At 37.8% G+C, this 21,469-nt stretch overlaps 2 protein-coding genes across 10 annotated transcripts in view; one reads left to right on the forward strand and one right to left on the reverse strand.

Annotated features, from left to right (window-relative positions):
- The window catches only part of METTL21A (methyltransferase 21A, HSPA lysine), a 30,983-nt gene that overhangs the window by 1,294 nt on the left and 8,220 nt on the right, over positions 1 to 21,469 (forward strand). For 3 of the 4 annotated variants that reach the window (XR_010322242.1, XM_064286761.1, XM_023542047.2), the window contains exon 2: positions 1,535 to 1,646. Coding sequence is in view for 3 of the 4 variants with exons in the window: in XM_064286761.1 (XP_064142831.1) it covers positions 1,535 to 1,646 (112 nt within the window). In the remaining variant the exon portion in view is untranslated. Of the gene's footprint in view, positions 1 to 1,534; positions 1,647 to 5,554; positions 8,089 to 21,469 lie in introns of those variants that run through there. The other variant, XM_010602287.2, reaches the window with a different exon arrangement.
- CREB1 (cAMP responsive element binding protein 1) overlaps positions 14,784 to 21,469 on the reverse strand; it is a 62,906-nt gene continuing 56,220 nt past the window's right edge. For 4 of the 6 annotated variants that reach the window (XM_064286760.1, XM_064286758.1, XM_064286757.1 and 1 more), the window contains one exon: positions 14,784 to 20,932. In XM_064286760.1, the coding sequence (XP_064142830.1) occupies positions 20,788 to 20,932 (145 nt within the window). In that variant the 3' untranslated portion in view covers positions 14,784 to 20,787. The remainder of the gene's footprint in view (positions 20,933 to 21,469) is intronic. The other 2 variants (XR_010322240.1, XR_010322241.1) reach the window with 2 other exon arrangements.

The following is a 21,469-nucleotide window of genomic DNA, read 5'->3' on the forward strand; positions in this document are numbered from 1 at the left end:
CGATTCATAGTATTTCCTATAGGACAGAGTAGAACTGCCCCATGGGGTTTCCGAGGAGCACCTGGTGGATTTTAACTGCCAACCTTTCAGTTAGCAGCTGAACTCTCTAAAATGTACAGTGAAGTGGTTTTTAGTATATTCACAGAGTTGTGCAACTATTACCATATTCAATTTTAAAACACTTCCTCACCTCCCCGCCCCAAAATACCCATTAGCAGTCACCCCCTTGTCCCCCAACCGTAGACTGTATTTTAACGTTGAGTGAGTAAAAACTGATGGAGGTTAAATAAGACCTGCCAGGGTGAGGGGGCAGTGGAAGGAAAGCAGGAGACTGCTTTTGATACCCATTAACTTAGTCTTTTTAAAAAATTGCACAAAGAATATTGTAAAGTGATAATTCCCCAACTGAAGATCATATTTTTTTTTACGTTTTCCATAGTTGTAATCGAGGCACAATTATAATTGCGTTTTTACCTCTTCCTCTTGCAGCACAGTTTGTCATTGGATTGAGGACAGTTTTGTGCCCTGAGCATTTAGCCCCACACCTGGGACTCAGCGGGAGCCCCATTAATGTTGAATAAATCATTGGCATCTCTATAATTTTACATTATTAGCAATGTGTTAGGAATCTTAGGTAAACATTTAGGAATAAAAATGTTAATATATTTTAACCCACTAATATCACTTCTAGGTATCTAGTACAAGGTAACTACATAAAAGGTATTCAGGTAAGGAGTTATAAGGATGAATAATGGTGTGGAATGCTTACCAAGAAGAGGAATTGTTAATTATTCTTTCTCCCTTTTGGAATATTATGTGACCATGAGCAATAAAGTGTATTAAAAATTATGTTAACAGTACAATTCTATAGAATTATAAGCAAATGCTTACTCACATATCAAGTGTCCAAAATTTTGGCTAAAACTTACCTTCTGATGCTCAGAATATATGATGAGGGCTCCTGTGGGGCAGTGACCACACTGGGACACAGGAGAGGGGGAGGGAGGTCCAAAGCTCTGGGACCCTTGGGCACTGCTCTGCTTTTTTTCCTTGGGTGAGGATGTGGCCTTGCTGACCTGAGCTTGGTTTAGGAACCAGACGTTCTCTTAAACAAAATCAGAAATTGTTCATGCCAGTTCTTCCAGAATAGTCTTATAAGCCTCAAGTGTCAAGGACTGTGACACAGCATGAAATTAAGCTCCGTAGGGTCAGCAGGACCGTGTCTTACGTAGACCGTGTCTTATGTAGACAGTGTTACTGAGCACTGCTGTTTCTGTTAGGGCCTTTGGTGGTGCCTGGGGAAGTTGTATTGCAGTATGCTGGATCTGTGCTCTTGCAGATCACCTCAAAGCAGCAGCTAAGGTCCTGTGTGTGGTTAAATTGGGAATTGAACCTTGCAGTGGAGGGTGTGTGTCTGTGTGTGTGCATGTATGTGTATGGGGTCTCTATCTGCCAGTGCGTAGCCTGCCTAAACCCCGTAGCCCGTAAAACACTTGCTGACCTTAATCACAATCACACTTGTGTTTTGATTCAGGCCATTGTTCTTTCCACATACCTGGAGATGGGAGCCATGGAGCTCAGGGGCTGTTCTGCTGTGGAGCTGGGTGCCGGCACGGGGCTGGTGGGCATAGTGGCTGCCCTGCTGGGTGAGTGCGACTCATTGGTTCTCTCCTTAGTTAGGGGAATTCATCAAGAGGTGCATTTGTGGTTTTGTTAGCACAAAACCCACTGTTGGCTTTCCCCTTACTGGGTTTTTTTTTTTCCCCTTCTATTTGTTATGATTTGTGGGCAAACTGCTGGTGCTCTTAGCTCCAGTAAGACTATCAGACTCATTTCTTCTCTGTCTCTTTCTCCCTGTTAGCTATACTTCTTGTGGGAGGTTGCTTTGCCACCTTCAATACTTTAATGTTGCTATTATGATCTTGAGGCGACTTAGGTTTTAAGATGAATAATCTTAACCATGTACGTATAATTGTCATTTGGTTTAAGGTACTTTTCCATGTGCCACTGAATTTAACCCCGTGAAGGAGGGAGAGCAAATAGCCTCTTTATAGCTGGAGGAAACTCAGCACACACACATATATGATGCTTCATTTTACATTACATCCTCACCATTTCTCTGCAGTACTACATGATTCTCATATTTATTATTTATGCCGGCTACCAGGTTCTAGGTTCTGTGGATATAGCAGTGAACAAGTCAGGCAGGTCACTGCTCTCAGGAAGCTTATGTTCCAATTCTAATGGGGTGATAAAATAAACATTACAGAAAAATGCCCCAAAAGGTTAAGTGCTGTGGAGAGCATTCATATAGGTGATGTGATATTCTTGTTAAAAGAAAAACCAGCTGCTAATTACCGAGCAATTGCTATGTTTTGGGTGCTGTGTATTTGCCCTCTCTTATTCTTTCTCAACACAGCCTTGCATGATCAGTCTAGAGTTTCACCAAGGGATGAAAGGAAGGCTGGTAGAGTTTAAGCAACTTGCCCAAGGCTGTACAACTAATAGGTTGTGGTCTTAGAATTTGAATCCAGTTCTGACTCTTAAGGAGCCCCGGTGGTGCAGTGGTTAAAAAAAAAAGCTCAGCTGCTTACTAAAAGGTCAGCCATTCAAATCCATCATTCGCTCTATGGAAACCCTATGGGGCAGTTCTACTCCTTCCTATAGAGTCCCTGTGAGTCGGAATCGACCCGATGACAATGAGTTTGGTTTTGGTTTTCTGACTCACAAAGCTTGGTGCTTAGTTGAAAATCTCCCCAGGTGACTTTAATGCAGCTTTCATGCTATTTGGCAACTATTCTTAGAAGAAAAATAGCCCATCCTTAAGACAGGGTTCTGTAAGTTGGGGTGGGCCAGGGCATATAGATTTCAAAAGCTTTCTAGGTGACTCTGATACCCAAACAAGCCTGGAGACCACTGTCCTAAAATATATATATGCTCAGGAAGAAACTGTCTTCTACTTTTCTATAATTCTGGTATGGATCTCCTCTGAAATTTGACTTTTATGTCTAAGAACTGGATACAGGTATCTCTCCCTGATTACTTCCCAGTATTTCAAACAATACATGTTTAAACCCAAATTCTTCTTCCCTTTCCTACTCTTCTTCCTTTCCCAAACTCCTTCTTTCTCCTTTGTCTGGAGTTGGCATCAGTATCCAAGTAGTCACCCAAGCCAACATCTTGACTCTTACCCTTCCAGCCTTCCCTGATCCCTGCTGATTCCTATTAACTACTTTTAACTACTATTAACTACTTCTATTAACTACTATTGACTACTTCTTGAATCCATTTCTCCCTTTCCACCCCCCACTGCCACAGATCTTGTTCTCCTTAGGGAAGCCTTATAACACCCCCAAGTAAGATAGGTATTATTTTTAATTTTCATTTTTTTCAAATGAAACTGAGATTCCAGGAGACTAAGCTACTTTCTGACATCCCGGTCGGTGGAGACCTGGCACTCAAACCCAGGTTGTCAGATACAGCCCTGCATGACTGTATCCACCCTCCCACCTGGCCTTTCTGCCTCTGCTTTGTCTTAACTCTGATTTCCCAACAGCGCTCAGAGTGGTCCATCTGAAAATGCAAAGTGATCGAGTCACCTGTATTTAAACCTTCTTGTGTCTCCTGCTGCCTGCAGGCTAAATCACAGGCTTCTTAGCAAGGCTCAGCAGTCACATCCTTTCTGACTCTTCAGCCTCACTCTTATTTCTTCACCACCATTGCACTGCTTAAAGTTCCTGGGATGAAGGTGGTAGGTCCACACTTGCGCAAACTAACAACTTGAGCATTTGCATCAGTATTGTATTCTAGGACAGCAAACGTCTAATTGGATTAAACACTGTCCTAATGTTGCACGTCAATGTAAGAAACAGTATAAGCTACCATTGGAACGATGCTTCCTACAGCTGGTCTGAAATTGTGTGGGAGGATTATCTATAAAGATTACAAATTGATGAAGGATGCAAATAAATAATTTTGTTGTTAGGTGCTGTCAGGTCGCTTTTGACTCATAGCAAACCTGTGTACAACAGAATGAAACACTGCCTGGTCCTGAGCCATCCTCATGATTGGTGTTAGGCTTGAGCCCAGTTGTTGCAGCCACTGCACCAGTCCATCTCATTGAGGGTCTTCCTCTTTTTTGTTGACCCTCTACTTTTCCAAGCATGGTGTTCTTCTCAAGCACTGATCCTCCCAATAACATGTCCAAAGTAGATGAGATGAAGTCTTGCCATCCTTGCTTCTGAGGAGCATTCTGGCTGTACTTCTTCCAAGACGGATTTGTCTGTTCTTTTGGCAGTCCATGGTATATTCAATGTTCTTCACCTAAAAATAATTTTAGGAATGTTGAAAGAGAATTTTACATTTCAGAATGAATGGGGCTGAAACAAAATGGGATTATCCTTACTATGTTGTTACTACGATATAGATGAGGTATTGTAGGGCTGACCTTATGTTCAATTTTCTCAAAGCCGTATTGGGTCAAAAAATTTTATCTTTCAGTTCGTGGTAAACAATCCATTAAAACAAATAAAATGTTGTTGTTAGCTGTCACCAATTTGGCCCCCAGCTCATGGCGGCCTCATGCACAATAGGATCAGACCATTGTAATCCATAGGGTTTTCATCAGTTGATTTTTCAGAAGTAGATCACCAGGCTTTCCTTCTACCCTGTCTTAGACTGGAAGCTCTGCTGAAACCAGTTCAGCATCATAGCAACACACAGGCCTCCACTGACAGATGGCTGGTGCTCGTGCATGGGGTGCATTGGCTGGCAATCGAACACAGGTCTCCTGCGTAGAGAGCAAGAATTCTACCAATGAACCACCACTGCCCTCTAATAAGTAAAATATTGCCTTGTTAATTGTCCACATTGCATGTGAAATCCTAGTACTAATAACATCATCTAGTGTTTTAACCTACAGTACTGTCATATAATTGACTGTTTCTAAGTTTATCATTTCTTAAAATTACAGCTGCATGACATAAATACATATAGGTTGGCTGCTTCGTTATAGCATAGAGAGGTGGACTTGGATTTCTTAGTAGCCAGTTAATCTCTTCCTTGATTTCTCTTTTTGGCTTCAACTCCAGAGAGCAACCTTTCTGTTTTTGGTGTCTTACCACCTTTGTAGTAGACTGCTGCCAGATTTTGTATTCTTGGATTCCATTTTACCTTGAGACCTACTGCCTTGAAGAACATGACCTAATGAATGACATAGAGTGGGAGGCACCTATGGAGGGTGGGCCAGCTCTGCTTGCAGAATTTAGAAGCAGCAGATTGTTGTCACTTGGTGACACTGCACTTCATAGGCCCAACTTCATCAAACAGCAGATGTGTCATAGAAGCACATCAGAGGTTCACATTTGCCAGTGGGCAGTGCAGAAGGAGCTGTAGGTCACTGTTCAACCGCCGCTACCCATGAAGGATGTGGTACTTAGCACATCAGGAGGAATGGTTAGGGACAGGTACTCTGCCCTGTTTAACTTGACCCTCTCTCTGCCTATTAGAGTTCTACTGATGTGCACATGACTTTCCTCTTTGCCTCACATTCTAGGTGCTCATGTGACTATCACGGATCGAAAAGTAGCATTAGAATTTCTTAAATCAAATGTTGAAGCCAACTTACCTCCCCAGATCCAACCCAAAGCTATTGTTAAGGAGCTGACTTGGGGACAGAATCTGCAGAGTTTTTCACCTGGAGAATTTGACCTGATACTTGGAGCTGATATCATATATTTAGAAGAAACGTTTACAGATCTTCTTCAAACACTGGAATATCTCTGTAGTGACCGTTCCATGATTCTGCTAGCTTGCCGGATTCGTTACGAGCGGGATAACAACTTCTTAGCAATGCTGGAGAGACAGTTTACTGTGAGTAAGGTTCACTATGATCCTGGAAAAGATGTACATATTTACAAAGCCCAGAGGAGAAACCAGAGGGAGGATTTATAGTTGGCTATAATTTATAAGACTTTTGTCATTGAGTGTGTCAGTGAAGGTCTTAGACTGGAAATCGAGCCATATTAGATGGCTTGCTGTACAAAAATTCAGATCAGTAAGTTCTTAAGGGACAAAACACATACACTTTTAAAACAAACTACTTTGTCCCGTTGCTGTGACGTTTTAGTCATATTTAACTCACTTCGAAACTCACTGAACATTAAAAGAAAGTGCGAGGTTTTGGTTTATGTTGTTTCTCTGTCCAATGCTACTCCCCCTTGATAAAGAGTTTTCATTGATAATATGATAAAGGGCTGGTATAAAGGTGTCTTCAAACCAGTGTTGGTTTTGGTGAGGCTAAATCATGCAAATTACTTTAAAATACATTCTGAGATATGTAATGTTTAACCCAGTTTCCTAATTTTCTGTATATAAAACAGGAGGTTTAAAATGCCTTCACAGAGTTGTTAATGCTATTGAAATGTCTGCCTTATTTAGGTCTAAATACTTCTGATTGTGTGAGATTAGGATGTTAGTTTGCTAGGGTCTCATGTTTTATGGCTTAATTTCAGATTTAAGTATATAAACAAAGGAATAAGTAAAAATAAACTCTTAGTTATTTTTTGAAAAGCACCAAAAATTTGGGATCTTCTTCTTTTTTTTTTAATTGTACTTTATATGAAGGTTTACAGAACAAATTAGTTTCTTGGTAAACAATTAATACACATATTGTTTTGTGACATTGGTTGCCAATCCCACAACATGTCAGCACTCTCCCCTTCTCGACCTTGGATTCCCCGTTACCAGCTTTCCTGTCCCCTCCTGCCTTCTCATCCTTGCCCATGGGCTGGTATGCCCATTTAGTCTTGTTTTGTTTTATGGGCCTGTCTAATCTTTGGTCAAAGGTGAACCTCAGGAGTGACTTCAGTACTGAGTTAAAAGGGTGTCTGGGGGCCATACTCCTGGGATTTCTCCAGTCTCTGTCAGACCAGTAAGTCTGGTCTTTTTTTTGTGAGTTAGAATTTTTGTTTTACGTTTTTCTCCAGTACTGTCCGGGATCCTCTATTGTGATCCCTGTCAGAGCAGTCAGTAGTAGTAGCCGGGCACCATCTAGTAGTTATCTTCTTCGGATTAAAAACTGTAATTTTCCCGTTCACCTTTACCACTTCTCAATGCTTTCGTGTATTTCTTTCCTAGGGTTTCCCTGCCCCTTTATAATACATAGGATGACAATGGGAAAAAGTTATAAATCTCATCCCTCCATGTGAAACTGGCTCATTGCCAAGTATAAGCACCTTCTGTGTCATACTTAAAATTATTTATTCAATGTCTGTATTCTTCAGTAGACTGTATGCTTCTTGAGGGCAGGGAATGGCTATCTCCCTTTCACTGCTGCCTCCCCAGTATCTCGTATATTGTAACCACCCAAATATTTGTTAAATGAGAAAGATGCATTCCGATACATTCCATTTAGAGGGCATTGCTCTTTGGGTTATATGATTGTGTCATTACTGTATGATTATCTTTGATAGAATTTATGAAGTCACATATGCATAAACCTTATTTTAAATAGATCTTAAGCTGTATTTATATTAAATTTTAAATTAAATTAAAAAAATTTTAAATAGCAGTTTTACATTAATAAATTTGAATTAAGATTGTGAATATTCTGTGATGTACTTAAACAAAATTTTGATAAATGCACATGAAATGGAAATATCCATAACCTACCAAAATCATAAAATGCCAATACTGTTCCAAGAACATGAAAGGTGTTTTAAAACAAATTAACTAAAAGCCCTGCGGTATCACCAGTACTGTAATGAAAAGCCAATCCCATCTTGGTATGGTATTAGAAATGAAAATATTAATTGGAGTTCAGCTCCTTTAAGACCCTAACCTTGGAGATAGGTATTAAGATGGGTGTGTGTGTGTAGAGGCAGGAGGACTTCAACTAGAGGTCTGGATAGTCTATCAAGTGGGGAAAGCAGTACTTGGGTTATGTTTTACATTTTCGTAAAATAATTAAAAATCAGAAAAGGTTGAAGGTAATTTTTTTCCTTGTCCTACAAATAGAATAAAAGGCAAGAAAAACTGAGCAGGAATAATTTGATTGTGCAAGTGAAAATCAAATAGATTTTGTTGGCTTTGGGTTTAGTATGTTGTCTCAGGTCAGTTCCCTGGGGAAATAAGACCCCGAGATGGAGGTGAGGGTGCAGAAAGTTTAAATGAGAATGCTTCCAAGATGGACACCTCTGAGGGAGGGAAAGCAGCAGAACTGGGAAGAGGAAGAAATTGGGCTGGGATGCACTCAGGAGAGCACTTAGCCAATTCCTCAGAGTTGGGATGCTCTGCAGTTGTTCCTCTTCTGGGCAAAGGGGCAGGCCTTTATACCTTAGTCATTGGATGTAAGGGGCAGAACTCTGGACTGGAGATAGTTTCGGGAGAGGGGCTCAACCGAGAGCCACCAGCCGCCGAGATTGCCAGAAGCTGGGAGATGAGTGCTTCAGTGTGTGAGTGGGGAGGGGAAGAATCTGGGCAGCACAGTGTCTACTGTAAATATCAACAAGATTCTGACATATTTTTCACTTATGTTGATATTTCATTTATCCCATAAATGTACACCTTAAGTGTGCTTGATTTGTCCTCAAGTTAAAGATGGAAACCTAGTCCAAACCTACTTTACTAAGCCTTGATTCTCACATTTCTCAATTTCTTTGAACCATCAGGCAGTTAAGTTACTCAGTGGGTATCAGTAACTTTTCCCCCAATTAGTATCAAATACTGCTGCAAAGATGTGTTAAAATATGTGCATAACATCAGGCTCTTAGAATTACCGCTATAAAATAGGCTAATGTTTTGTAAGTACATTACCTCTTAAGGGTATCTTGCTTAGTTTATGACAGAACTATCTGAAGCCCTGGTACCATCGTCTTCACATAGTTTCTAGTAGAACATTTATTCTTTCACACAAAAGGATTAGAATAAATACTTCATCTTAGTAAAAACACTAGTTGTTGTCCATTCAGTTCTGACTCGTGATAACCCCTTGTGTTTCAGAGTATAACTGTGCACTACAGGATTTTCAGGGCTGTGACTGTTCGGGAGCAGAACACCAGGTCTTTCTTCCAAGGCGCCTCTGGGTGGGTTTAAACTGCCAGCCTTTCTGTTGATAGTCTAGCAGTTGAACACAAAATTGAAAACTCTCAGGGCAGAGGCTATATTTCTTGAACTTTTAGTGTCTCCCTCTCCTAAGAGATTGAGTCCCTATATGGTGCAAACACTTGGTTCAAACCCACCCACAGGTTCCTTGGAAGAAAGGTCTGGCAAACTATTTTGGTTTGGTTCTCCAGACAAAGGCCTTTGCACATGAAAGGTGTGCAGGTGTGTGGAGTGAAGACTACTAGGGACATAAAACTTGCATGTATAATGATTCGTTTTCACATGAGTCCCTTTTACCTCAGAGGTTGCCCTACCCTAAAATCTATATAGTATATGTCTTCCCCCTCCCCTCCTGCTCACTTCCCAAATATCTGGAATAAGTCTTTCAGCCAGCAGTTTCTAAAGCTCAAATATGAAAGCTGGGAAATGTATATTAATGACTGCCCACCTTCTCGTGGCCATATATAATAGAATTCAAACCTTTATACCAAAATAGAAGACATTAAGACTAAATTGTTAAGGTACTATATACTCCTCGTACAAACTGCAGTTGCTGAAGAGAGGCATTTATTTTTCAAATTGGAGGTATCAAAAACATTTTGAAAAACACAGACGCAAAATTTGGCGAGACATCTGTGATGGTTAAGGTTGTATGTCAACTTGGCTGGGCCATGATTCTCAGTGGTTTGACAGTTATGATGTAGTTTGGCAGCTATGTAATGATGTAATCATCTTCATAATGAGATCTGATATGATGTAATCACCCCCATGATGAGATCTGCTGTGAGCAGCCAATCAGTTGAAAGGGAATTTCCTTGAGGATGTGGCTTGCATCCAGTGTATGTGGACTTTCTGGCAAAGCTCGCTGGCTTTTGCTTGCTCTGGATCCTGCAGCTGGCTCCTGTTCATTTGACCTCTGGTTCTTGGGACTTGAGCTAGCAGCTTACCGGCCGATGTTGGGATTGGTCAGCCTTCGCAGCTTGTGAGCCAGAGGCCTGCTGTCTGACCTGTCGATCTTGGGTTCACCAGCTCTTGCAGCTATGTGAGTCAGAAGCCTCCAGCCTGACCCACAGACTTGGGACTTCCCAGCCTCTATAACCACATGAGCCATTTTCTTGATACAAGTCTTTCTTTTGCTCTGTCTATATAAATGTTTTACTGGTTTTGCTTCTGTAGAGAACCCAGCCCAAAACAACATCTCTAGGCTAGAAAGAGATTAACTTAAAAATGAGAGGATGGAAAAGTGAAGATATTTAAGTGGTGTGCTTGCATTTTTACTGTCTTATAAATTGTGTATAGTTAAAAATACATGAGGAGCCCTGGTGTGCACTGGTTAAGCGCTTGGCTGCTAACTGAAGGGTCAGCAGTTCAAACCCACCAGCTGCTCTGTGGGAGACCAGGCGATCTGCTCCTATAAAGATGGCAGCCTTGGAAACATTATGGGGGCAGTTCTGCTCTGTCCTATATGGTTGCTATGAGTCGGAATCAACTCGACGGCACACAACAAAAAACAAATGATGCATTTCTTAAGAATTAAATTCCTTGCTGATAATGTGATCCCCCTGCAATTAAAAGGGATTAAAAGGAAATGACAGAGTTCATCAAAATTTATCATGTCTGCAAAGTACCAAAAATACTAAAAGTACTAAATAAATCAGATTTAAGATAAAGGCAAATAAAATTGGTTACAAAGTAAGTCTTGGCAGCACTACTACTGTGCTTGCTTAGGCAAGAGATTTCTATGAACAGGGCAAAGTTCTATGGATTGGTGAAATGTGATGGGCTTGTAATTAGTGACTCTATTCTTAATCAGGAAAAAAGGAGAGTAACTCCATGTGTTAAAGACCTAGAATTTTAGGTAATGATTTTGTCATTTTGAAGATTATGTATGAACTGCTACTTCTGCCCTTGGAAATAGGCAATTATAATCCCATACTTAAACCCACAAAAGGTTTTTCAAAAGTTAATTTTTTAGTGATCAAATTCTTTTAAGACGAGTTTACATGACAGCAGTAACGTAGAGGCTGTGGAATTTAGTAGTTAAGTAGTTAACATTATCTTACCAAATACAATTTATGCTACTGGAAGACAAGGATTATCGATTATACATACTTTATATTTCAAATGTTAGCATGGTGCCCTGTACATAAAGGGAGCTCAGTATTGTGAAAAACACAGATCCCTTTACAGATCAGCTATGTTATTAAATAACTTAATTTCTGTGCTTTATTTATCCTTGACCTAAGTTGTTGTTAGCTGCTGTAAGTAGGGATAAGCACACACTCAGGCATATTAAAATGTCAATGCATAATCACAGTCAATTAACTGAGTTACCACGAACTTATGTAAAAGATTCACCTCCAACAATCAATGTCATTTAATCTCTATAGAGGAGCATTTTCTATCAATTCGGAAATTCTTAAAAATAAAACCTACCTTTCAAAAATACCCAGTATTGTTAAGTGGTCCTAGATATAGGGCATGACTTGGTAGTTGGTGAAATAGACACGATTTTCGTATCAGAGAAATAGCCATAAACCTACTGATCTCCAGAACTTCTAGAGGGAAGCATTTTCAAGTTCTTTAACAGGATGAGGCAAATTGTTGCTGTGAATATAGAGGGCCCTGTTCTGGGAAACTTAGAGACTCGGGTTCTCTTAGCACTGACATCAAAACGACATGACACCCAGGCATCCCTGTTGTTGCTGTTAGGTGCCCTGGAGTTAATTTAGACGTGTAGCAACCCCACGTGACAGAGTACAGCTGCCCCATAGGGTTTCCTAGGCTGTAATCTCCACAGGAGCAGATGATCAGCTCTTTCTTCCGCAGAGCCACTGGATGGGTTCGAACTATAAACCTGTCAGTCAGCAGCTGGGATGGAAGCCTTGTGCCACCAAGGCTCCTTTAACTCTCATTTTTTTTTTTTTACCTCAAAATTTGAGGACCTGATTGTTAGTTTTGAAATCTCTTTCAGTTCTAAAATCATGTTATATCTTTCTTTCTACAACCAGGGCAGGGCTAAAATGTAATAGCACTAGAAAAGAGCATATTGAAAAATTTAGTTTCTTTGCTGAGAATTGTTTCTGAGGGAGATTAGAAGGGAAACAATGTAACAGAGGTGAGAAAAGGAAGGCCTGCCTATCTACTTCATAATCTTGTGTAAGGCTGGTTCTGCTACTTCTAATTTTTCTTCCTTAAAAAAAGTACATAGACCAAAGTATGACATTAAAAAAAAAAAAAAAAAACTAACAAACAGTATTTTATATCAATTTAGCAGATTCTTACACCAAATATGAAGAAAACCATACTTCAGAAGTTATTTCCACTTCCATCTACCCTGGAGATACCCTAGCTTGTGTATAGCTGCACACAGTTAAACGTTTCAAACAACCTAAATGTCTACAGAAGAGTACCATTAAGTAAACCATGAAATATCCATACAGTGGGATACTGCACACCTGTTAGAAAGAGGGGGGCAGATGTACATATTTTGAAATGGAACTATATCCAAGATACATTCAGTGAAAAAAGCAAAATGCAGAACTGTTTATAAGACATCATTTGTGTAAAAGGGGGAGTAGGAGGAGAGGATATACATTACACCTGCATGTATACACACAGATTATGACTAAAAGGGTACACAGCTTTTTACTGTTGGCCCTTTTCTACCGTTTAGCTTTTTCCAAATGCACATATTACTTAAAAAAAAAACACCTAAGTTAAAAAATAATGACATTATCAAGAAAGTGAAAAGACAGTCTATGGAACAGGAGAAAATATTTGAAAGTCATGTATCTGATAAGGGTCTAGTATCCAGAATATACAAGAAACTCATACAGCTCAGCAACAAAAAACAACCCAATTAAATGATGGGGAAAGGATTTGTATAGACATTTGTCCAAAGAAGATACATGAATGGCCAACAAGCATGTGAAAAGATTCTCAACATTAGTCTTTAGGGAAACAGAAAACCACAATGATATTCACCTCACACCCATGACCAAACCAAAAAACCCAGTGCCGTCGAGTTGATTCCGACTCATAGTGACCCTACGGGACAGCGTAGAATTGCCCCATAGAGTTTCCAAGGAGCGCCTGGCGGATTCGAACTGCCGACCCTTTGGTTAGCAGCTGTAGCACTTAATCACTATGGCACCAGGGTTTTCACACCCATGAGGATGGCTAATAAAAAAAAACAAAAAAAACCCTGGAAAATAACAAGTGTTGGTGAAATTGGAACCCTTGTACATTGCTGATGGGAATGTAAAATGGTGCAGCCACACTGGAAAACAGTTGAGTGATTCCTTTAGTTGTAGGATTAGTGTATGACCCAGCAATTCTACTCCTAAGCATATGCTCAAACGAAATGAAAATAGGTACTCAATAAATCCTTGTACATGAATGTTCAAGGCAGCACTATTCACAATAGCAAAAAAGTAGAAACAACCCAAATGTCCATGAAAGGATAAACAAATTGTGGCACAGACATAAAAAAGCAACCCATTGACGTCGTTGATTCTGACTCATGGTAACCCCATGTTTTACAGAGTAGAACTGCCCCATAGGGTTTTCTTGGCTGTAATCTTTATGGAAGCATATCACCAGGCCTTTCTTCCACAGTGCCATTGGGTGGGTTTGACCACCACCCTTTAGATTAGCAGTGGAGCGAGAATTTGTGCCACCCTGGCATATACATACAATGGAAGGGTACTCAGCGCAGTGGAGAGGTCAGGGCTAAAATGTGTAACTGTTAGAATATTTGGGATTTGCCTTCTAGAGGGCAGAGACTGTTAACATTTTCTTTGTAACTTCGGTGTCCAGAAGTATGTCCTAAGGAATATTTGTGAAATGAGCCAGTGATGGCAAAGGTATGGATGAAGTCACTTAGGCAAAGTCTATATGGTAAAAAGAGAAGATAAGCACTCTAGACTTTCACTGTAGGTCCAAGCATCTGAACAGGGCTTACAAGTAAGGTGACCATAGGTCCTCATTTGCTCAGGACAATCCTGGCTTAAATCTGTTGTCTCCATGTAACTACTATCATTCCCTTTCACTTTTAGAAGCATCTCAATTTGTACAATACATTGTAGAAGGGAGAAAAAAAGAAAACCATGCGATCCTTTCATTACAAGTACAACCAGCTTAATAAACACATCTTGGCAATTAAAAAAAAAATCTACTTAATAAATGCAACTGCTTATTTTCAGAAGTTGAATTGATAATACAGGAATCTTTTTTTCTTTTGGCTTAAGCAATTTTTCATCCTTTTCCCTTCCATTTTATGACTACAGATTTTAGAATTGCAAGGGGACCTGAGAAGTTACCTACTCCTACGGTTCTTCCAGTGCAAACAAGCATTTTATGACACGGGAGACAGCTGATCACATACCTCCCACTGGCTGTCTAAACAGGGCAGTTAACATCACCAAATCCTCAAAAACGCACTATTTGATCTTACTGAGGGAAAAAGAATCTTGTTAAAAACTACAAGTATCATAGTAGGATGAAGTAACTGAAGACATGTTGTCTCCTGAGTTAGTTTTGTGTTGCTCTGCAACAGTGTGTGATATATTCTAATATTATAACTTTTGCTCATGTAACAGTAAGTCCAAGAAAACATGGCTTAACTCTCTCAAAAAACAAAATACAGAGCAATCCCATCCCCAAAAAAGAGACTTAGAAAGTTTTTAAAAGCATGTTTATGTGACTGCACATAAATGTTTGTGTAAAAAGGGTATTATGACAGTTGATACCACAAAGATTACAGTAAGAAAAAAGCACTTTATGACAATATTTCACAAATTCACAAGAATCACTTTAATATACAAAGCAATTGCTACCATTCTGAACACAAAGCAGCTAATATGTACATAGTGTTAATAAAATGCATTTTGGAACTCAGTACATCTTTTCTTTTTACACAGATAAAGCACAAAAGGGTTTAGATAAAAAAATTAAAACAGGGATGTTTCTAGAATGTAGGGAATTTTATTAGAAATGTATTTCCCTCATTATAGTTTTTTATTATTCAACTCCAATAGAAACATCAGAGTTAAAATCAATACCCTGTTTTGTGCTGACAGTTTTGGGGAGAGGTATTCTTTACCCCAATCCTCAAGGAAAAACCCGAAAACCAAACACCTTTCTCTCTAGAAACTTCCCTGATTATTTTGTTTCTAAAAAGTTTTAAGTGATACAACTGGGTTAGAAATAATTCCTTTGGTGGGGGATGACAACTGACATGTGGACAAATCAGTCAGGGACAACTTTACATGGAAAACTGCTGACTAGCACTCTTCTTTGCCACCCCTAATAAATCTATACTCAGAAAAATGTTGACAAATTATTTCCCACTTTTAATATAATTTTTTTACATACACAAGTTGGAGTGGCACCTGGATAAAAATACATCTATAAAGCATTTACCAATTCAATTTGAAAAACATAAGAAAATAAAACCTTCCGAACACAACGATTGATCATTTCACTTGGCCAACGAACATATAAGATCATTAACTTCAGGGATTTTCCTCCTTCCCTATCAATTTTTGAACTATCTCAGATTTACTCTCACATCTCTGAGATGCTCCTCAGTTGGGCAGAAGCTTGGAAATGCCATAGTTCTATAACAAGTATTAAATAATACCTGTGTAAAGTAGGTAAAATTTGAATCTCCTACTGTTTGACCTTTTTCAAAGACATTTCCTGAGGATTGTTCATTTTCCTTTTACTTGCTGGTGAGAATAATTCAACATGTATCATGTTACACCCCAGCTAGGACCTGCACCCACAGTACCAGAATGCAGACAGGTCAATATCTTCTCTCTGTGCTAAACAACTCTGCCTGTTTATAATATCAACTTGCTTCACAGGCTTTGTTCTATTTTTTTATTATTATTTTTTTCTTTTTTTTTAAAAAATAAATTTCAAGCTAAAACACCTGAAATATAATCCCTCCATTCAAACATTATCTGGTCCCTCTTAAAGTCTGTCTGCCCCCTGAGGACACATACAAAGGCTTAAGCTACATTCACTAATCAATAAGAACTTATCACAAGCAGATGAGACAGATGGAACTTCAGCACCCTGTTTGATTTATTTGAAATTTTTCTTCCATACTGGCTCAGCTTCATGATATGTTCAGACCCCTCAAGGATTAGTGCCTCTCCTAGCCATGATTCTAGTAAGTCAAGGAAACCAGTTCCTAGTACATATAGTGACTGTGCAGTCAGTTTTTAAAAGTCAACATTAATAGTATTGAAGATATAGCCAAGCCACCCAACGAAAGTTCTAGTTGTGCTTTGTCCAACTGAGTGAACAAATTTATCCCACAATTCTTCACTGCAGGCTTATTACTAAGCACACTTCACTTTGCCCTTCATGTGAAATCTGTTTAATTTAGGCAGCACTTCTTTGAGGTTAACAAAGCCAATTTAAAACAAAAGAAACTTTGTCAAATAATTATTACATGTGGTTGCCATGATGACAATAATTGCTTTAAAAAATATTTTACTGTTGTGGACAATTCATGAGTATCTTGGTATCCTACAGGCTAGCTATGATTCAGAATCAACTCGACAGCAACAGGTAGATAGTATTAATGTTGGGGTGAGAACTAAAGTCTCATTTAAAATTGGAAATAAATATTATTCATTTGAGTTACTTTTCCCTCTATCCATGATGAAAAAGAATAAAATAGGGTTCAAGTCCACCTTTTAATTAATTGGGTTATTCAAATCTAATTTTTTTTTACAACTATTTTTAAGGCCAGCCTTTAGATGCTAAAATATTTTAATCAATGAAAAGATTAAAAAGGTTACATGATTTGAAGAGAGGAGAAAGACACAAAGTCAGCTGACAATTAATGAGGGAATTTCTCAAGTTGCTAATACCCAAACTGGGTCATTTTTAAAAGTGCAAGTTACACCAAACATTTACAAAGAATATAATGTAAATATAATCCTAATAAATATACAATTGTATTAGGTCAATGGGAAACAATATACCAACAGTTTTCAGGGCTATAAAGGAAATAAAGCCTCTTGAAAATAACTGAAAAGGTGAAGGTGTGTAACCAGTTTCTAAAACCCACTTTAATTAGAAATCCTAACTTAAAGATAATTAACCTTATTTAATCCTGCAAAATGAAGCAGGCTTTTGATCTTCAAAATAAACGAGAGACCAATTCATTCCAATAGTTGACTGTAGCTGATCACAGAACTAGAAACACATTAAACACAAAAAGAAGAAATCTAAATAGAAATCACTTCAAGCTAAGTAAAGCATCCTGGTTTAAACAAACTTGTTCCTTCCTAAGCCTTTGTATGATTCCATGTATCATCCCAAAATGACAGTAGGGATTAGGCCTGAGAGACAGAGATGAACTTCAGCCAGATGACTTCTGATGGGACAGCCTGTCTGACTGGTATTGTGCTTTCAGATACTAGCACTGCTGCTGACCTACCATCAAAACACATTTTCGGACAAAATCCCTGCTCAAATTAAACACCAAAATCCCTCCCCCAGGATGATTTTCGAAAAATCAGTGGTTTCTTTTAAATGCTATCTTCAAAATGTTCTCACCACTGTTATAGCTGCCAAAGACAAAGCATAAAAACCGAATACTTTAGGGGGAAGTTTTCAAGTGACTAGTAACATATTTAAAAGTATCAAGCCAAAGAAAACAACAACAACAACAAAAAAAAGCTTGGAAGGAAACTAGAAGATAATCATGAGTGCTGGAGTAACGCAGTCCAAGAAACTGCTAAAAGGGATGCAGTAAAACACACAAAAATGTAAAATTTCATCTGACCTCAATATACTATAATACTCAGCATTCCTGACTTATGAGCTCTTAGAGCTCCAGATTATATACTGTGTAAATATATATATATATGTACACATTATACAAATGGCATTTTCCCCAAGAGTATCTAAATGAAAAGAGCACCTATGACAATATTATGGTTGCCAATATGGTACTTGAATTTGAAAAACTTAAAATGTATCTGGTATCAATTTTTTAATAATATGAACACATAGGATCTAGCCCTTTCTAAAACCACTTTTCAGTTGAACACTATCAAAGCTTGAAAACTCAGAGTAATATATCAAAAATAAACCCCTCCCCACTTCATTTTTATTAGAGTTAGTCTGTTCTATAGATAAAAGTGTCACATGGCCCTATATTTGTAAAGTGAGTGATACCAAACTTGCTATTTTCTAGAGCAAATCAGTAGCATATATACAGATTCCTGTAATGACATTTCCATTCCCTTTTGGCCAATATGAAGAGAAAAACATTTATTACTGGTAATGTGGCCACATATCTGCTTGGCTATAAGATTTTTTTTTTTTATGTAATTTTCTTAATAAAGCTTCTCAAAGTTCCATGCTTAAAAAACACCTTTTTCCCAATTCTCTTTTTTAAAAAAAGTCTGCACAAAAGATGCTTGATTTCTACTTGTATAAACTGAAATCTTCAAGTCTATTCAACGGTCTAAAACAGGCTTAGCAAAAGACATTTCTCACCTCACCATTAACTGACATCAAATGCAATTATCCTAAAGATATAAAGGACCAGGTCATTAAAACCAGTAAATCCAATCAGCTAGTCATGAATGTAATGGCCTTGATTTATCAGGGATTAAGAAGACCGCCAACTCATTTTTTAATTAAATAGAAAGCCTCATTTTTTGAAAAACTTAGTAAAACTTGCTAAACACCAGGCAATTTTCATTTGTAATGCTCATGACATTTGTTCAATTTGGCATTTTGACTCAGTAAGAGAGAATTCTAGCTTGTGAACAGATCAGTGATTTCACTTGATACCTATGCTGGTATACAAACAATTTTTGTTCTGTAACTTTCCCCATTAGCTCAGCAGGATAAACATCAAACTTTACAGTTGTTTGAAAGCCTTCTTGGGAATCTGGTGAATTGTCCAAATATAAAGACTATATCACTTAATTCTTAGAATGATGCTCCTTCATAAACTTTGTTCATCCTTGAAAAAAGACAATGGTTTGTTATAAACAAAAATATATCATTTATAAATATTAAAAGTCTTACTTTTCAAAACGGACCCAATAATTAATACTCCTATCTGTATATCTTGTTACCATGTTAACTTTTAAACTTTAAACCCAGAACTCAATATAAAACATTAATTTTCGACATTTCTTGACTCTCTAAAGGAATTCTGTTCTCAAATGAGATATTATAATCAAACATTGTCAGTCTCCAATTTTTTAAATCTTAGTATTTTCCTTTTAAAGGATAACTTTTAGATTTATCAGTCTTAGTGAATAAAATGGGTACTTAATAATTATGGCATTGGAAACAATATATGATTCACACAGATACAGACTGTTATAGTCAGGAGTTAAAATAGGTAATGATGACAAAGGTTATATAGCATAACAGAGAGCTAAAGCAAAACTACTCTTTCTAGGGGAAAACAAAGTTTTATGTGATTGACAATGCAAATGTTACAGTATAGAATCCATTACATATGCCTGAAGAAAATTACTTTCCTTGTGCGTATCTAACACTGTACTTTTTAGAATTCCTTGTGATTTTTTCATTAAAAAAATTCACTTGAGATACGTGGGAAAGATTTAAAATCAGTATTTTTTCTACAGCCCATAACATTTCATAAACAAATGTATCACTTGGCTTTATTTAACATCTTGAAGGCTTTCCTGGTGGTGGTACAATGTAAGTGCAAAGGGGAACAGTATAATTAGAAATGTCTTCTTAAGTAAATAAGTGACAATATAAATATTTTTGAAGGTGAGGACAAAAGCATTTATTTAAAAACCTTGTTATATTACTCAAGGGGTTGGTTTACTAATGAGCATCTTTTTATTAAGAATTTAGTACTAACTAAAACAAAAAGCTTTATACTTTTATGTCCTTCGATTTAATTTAAAATTCAAATAATCATGCTTGTGCGTTCAGTTGGCTACTTCTTTTAATGTATTCAAAATGGTGAACACATACAGAATTGAATTAAGAAGCAACAACTGACCTATGGAAGAGCTGTAGTTAGTACAGAATATTTTTAAGGACCAATGACAAGTTTTCAGTAGCGAGGAAGAGAATGTACACAGAAAACACTCCAAATTCATTTCTAATTTCTTCAACACCATACTAAAATTCTTTTTTAGAGGCCATTTTTCTTAACAATTTTCCATAATTCACAATGAAAATGTGAAAAACACGTCAACTGGCAATCAACACTTCTTCATTGCACCTTACTTACTTTAGGCATGCGGCCCACGCATTACTTCAGCTTAAGGGGCTGGATAATTCTGTCCCTAAGGCAATCGAGCTCAGCACAAACCTTGAAATCATTTTAAAAAAAGATTTTCTTTTCCTCATTTACCCCCATCAATTGCAAGTAAACAAATGATTACTTCTTGAGGAGGGTGGGGGCTGAAAAGCAGAAGTCTCTTCCTGATTCTTGGTGCTGGAATTTCTTGAGGGGGAGTAGAGGCAGGTGTTGAAACGTTCACAGTTTAATGCAGAAGCACAAACGAACGACATTCTGTGGTTGCTTTCAGGCAGTTTTGCGCATAGAAAAAAAGAAATGTTTAGAAAATAAAATGTTTATTTTTGTCTTTCTGGTAGTGGCCAAGCCAGTCCTTTTTTCCACCTTAAGTGGTGAAAATAAATCCCAAATCAATCTGATTTGTGGCAGTAAAGGTCCTTAAGTGCTTTTAGCTCCTCAATCAGTGTCTTGTTTTGGTTTTCCAGCACTGCCACTCTGTTTTCTAAACATTTCACATACTCCTTCTTCTTCCTACGACACTCTCGTGCTGCTTCCCTACAAACAAGAAAGGACAGTAAAAATTATCATGCAACACTTCTATACCATTTATTTTGGATTGGTAGATTACAATTTTTTTTAAAGAAAATTACCTCAAAGTACCAAACATTTTTATGTATTACATATTAGTCACTTGAAAGGATATACAGAATGACTTGGAAATTGCCTTACGATAATTAAAAATAAGTATCAGACACTATAGAAGGTTGATTTAAAAAAAAAAAGAAAACCCCATAAACAATAAAAGCCAAATGACTGTGTAAAAATTATACCTCTTGCTGTTTATTAAAACATTCTGCATCATATCTATAAAACTTGAAATTCTATCTATGTCAATAAAAAAATACTAAGGACTGTTATGGATTGAACTGTGTTCCCCCAAAATATGTGTTGGAATCCTAACCCCTATACCTGTGGATGTAAGGCAGTAGTGTAGTGATCTTCCATAATGCAATCTGATCTTATATTAATGAGGCTATACATAGGTAGGGTGTGTCCTAAACCTAATCACTTTTGAGTTATAAAGAGAGAGGA

The sequence above is a fragment of the Loxodonta africana genome, chromosome 6 (genome assembly GCF_030014295.1).
Source record: "Loxodonta africana isolate mLoxAfr1 chromosome 6, mLoxAfr1.hap2, whole genome shotgun sequence".
Taxonomy (NCBI): domain Eukaryota; kingdom Metazoa; phylum Chordata; class Mammalia; order Proboscidea; family Elephantidae; genus Loxodonta; species Loxodonta africana.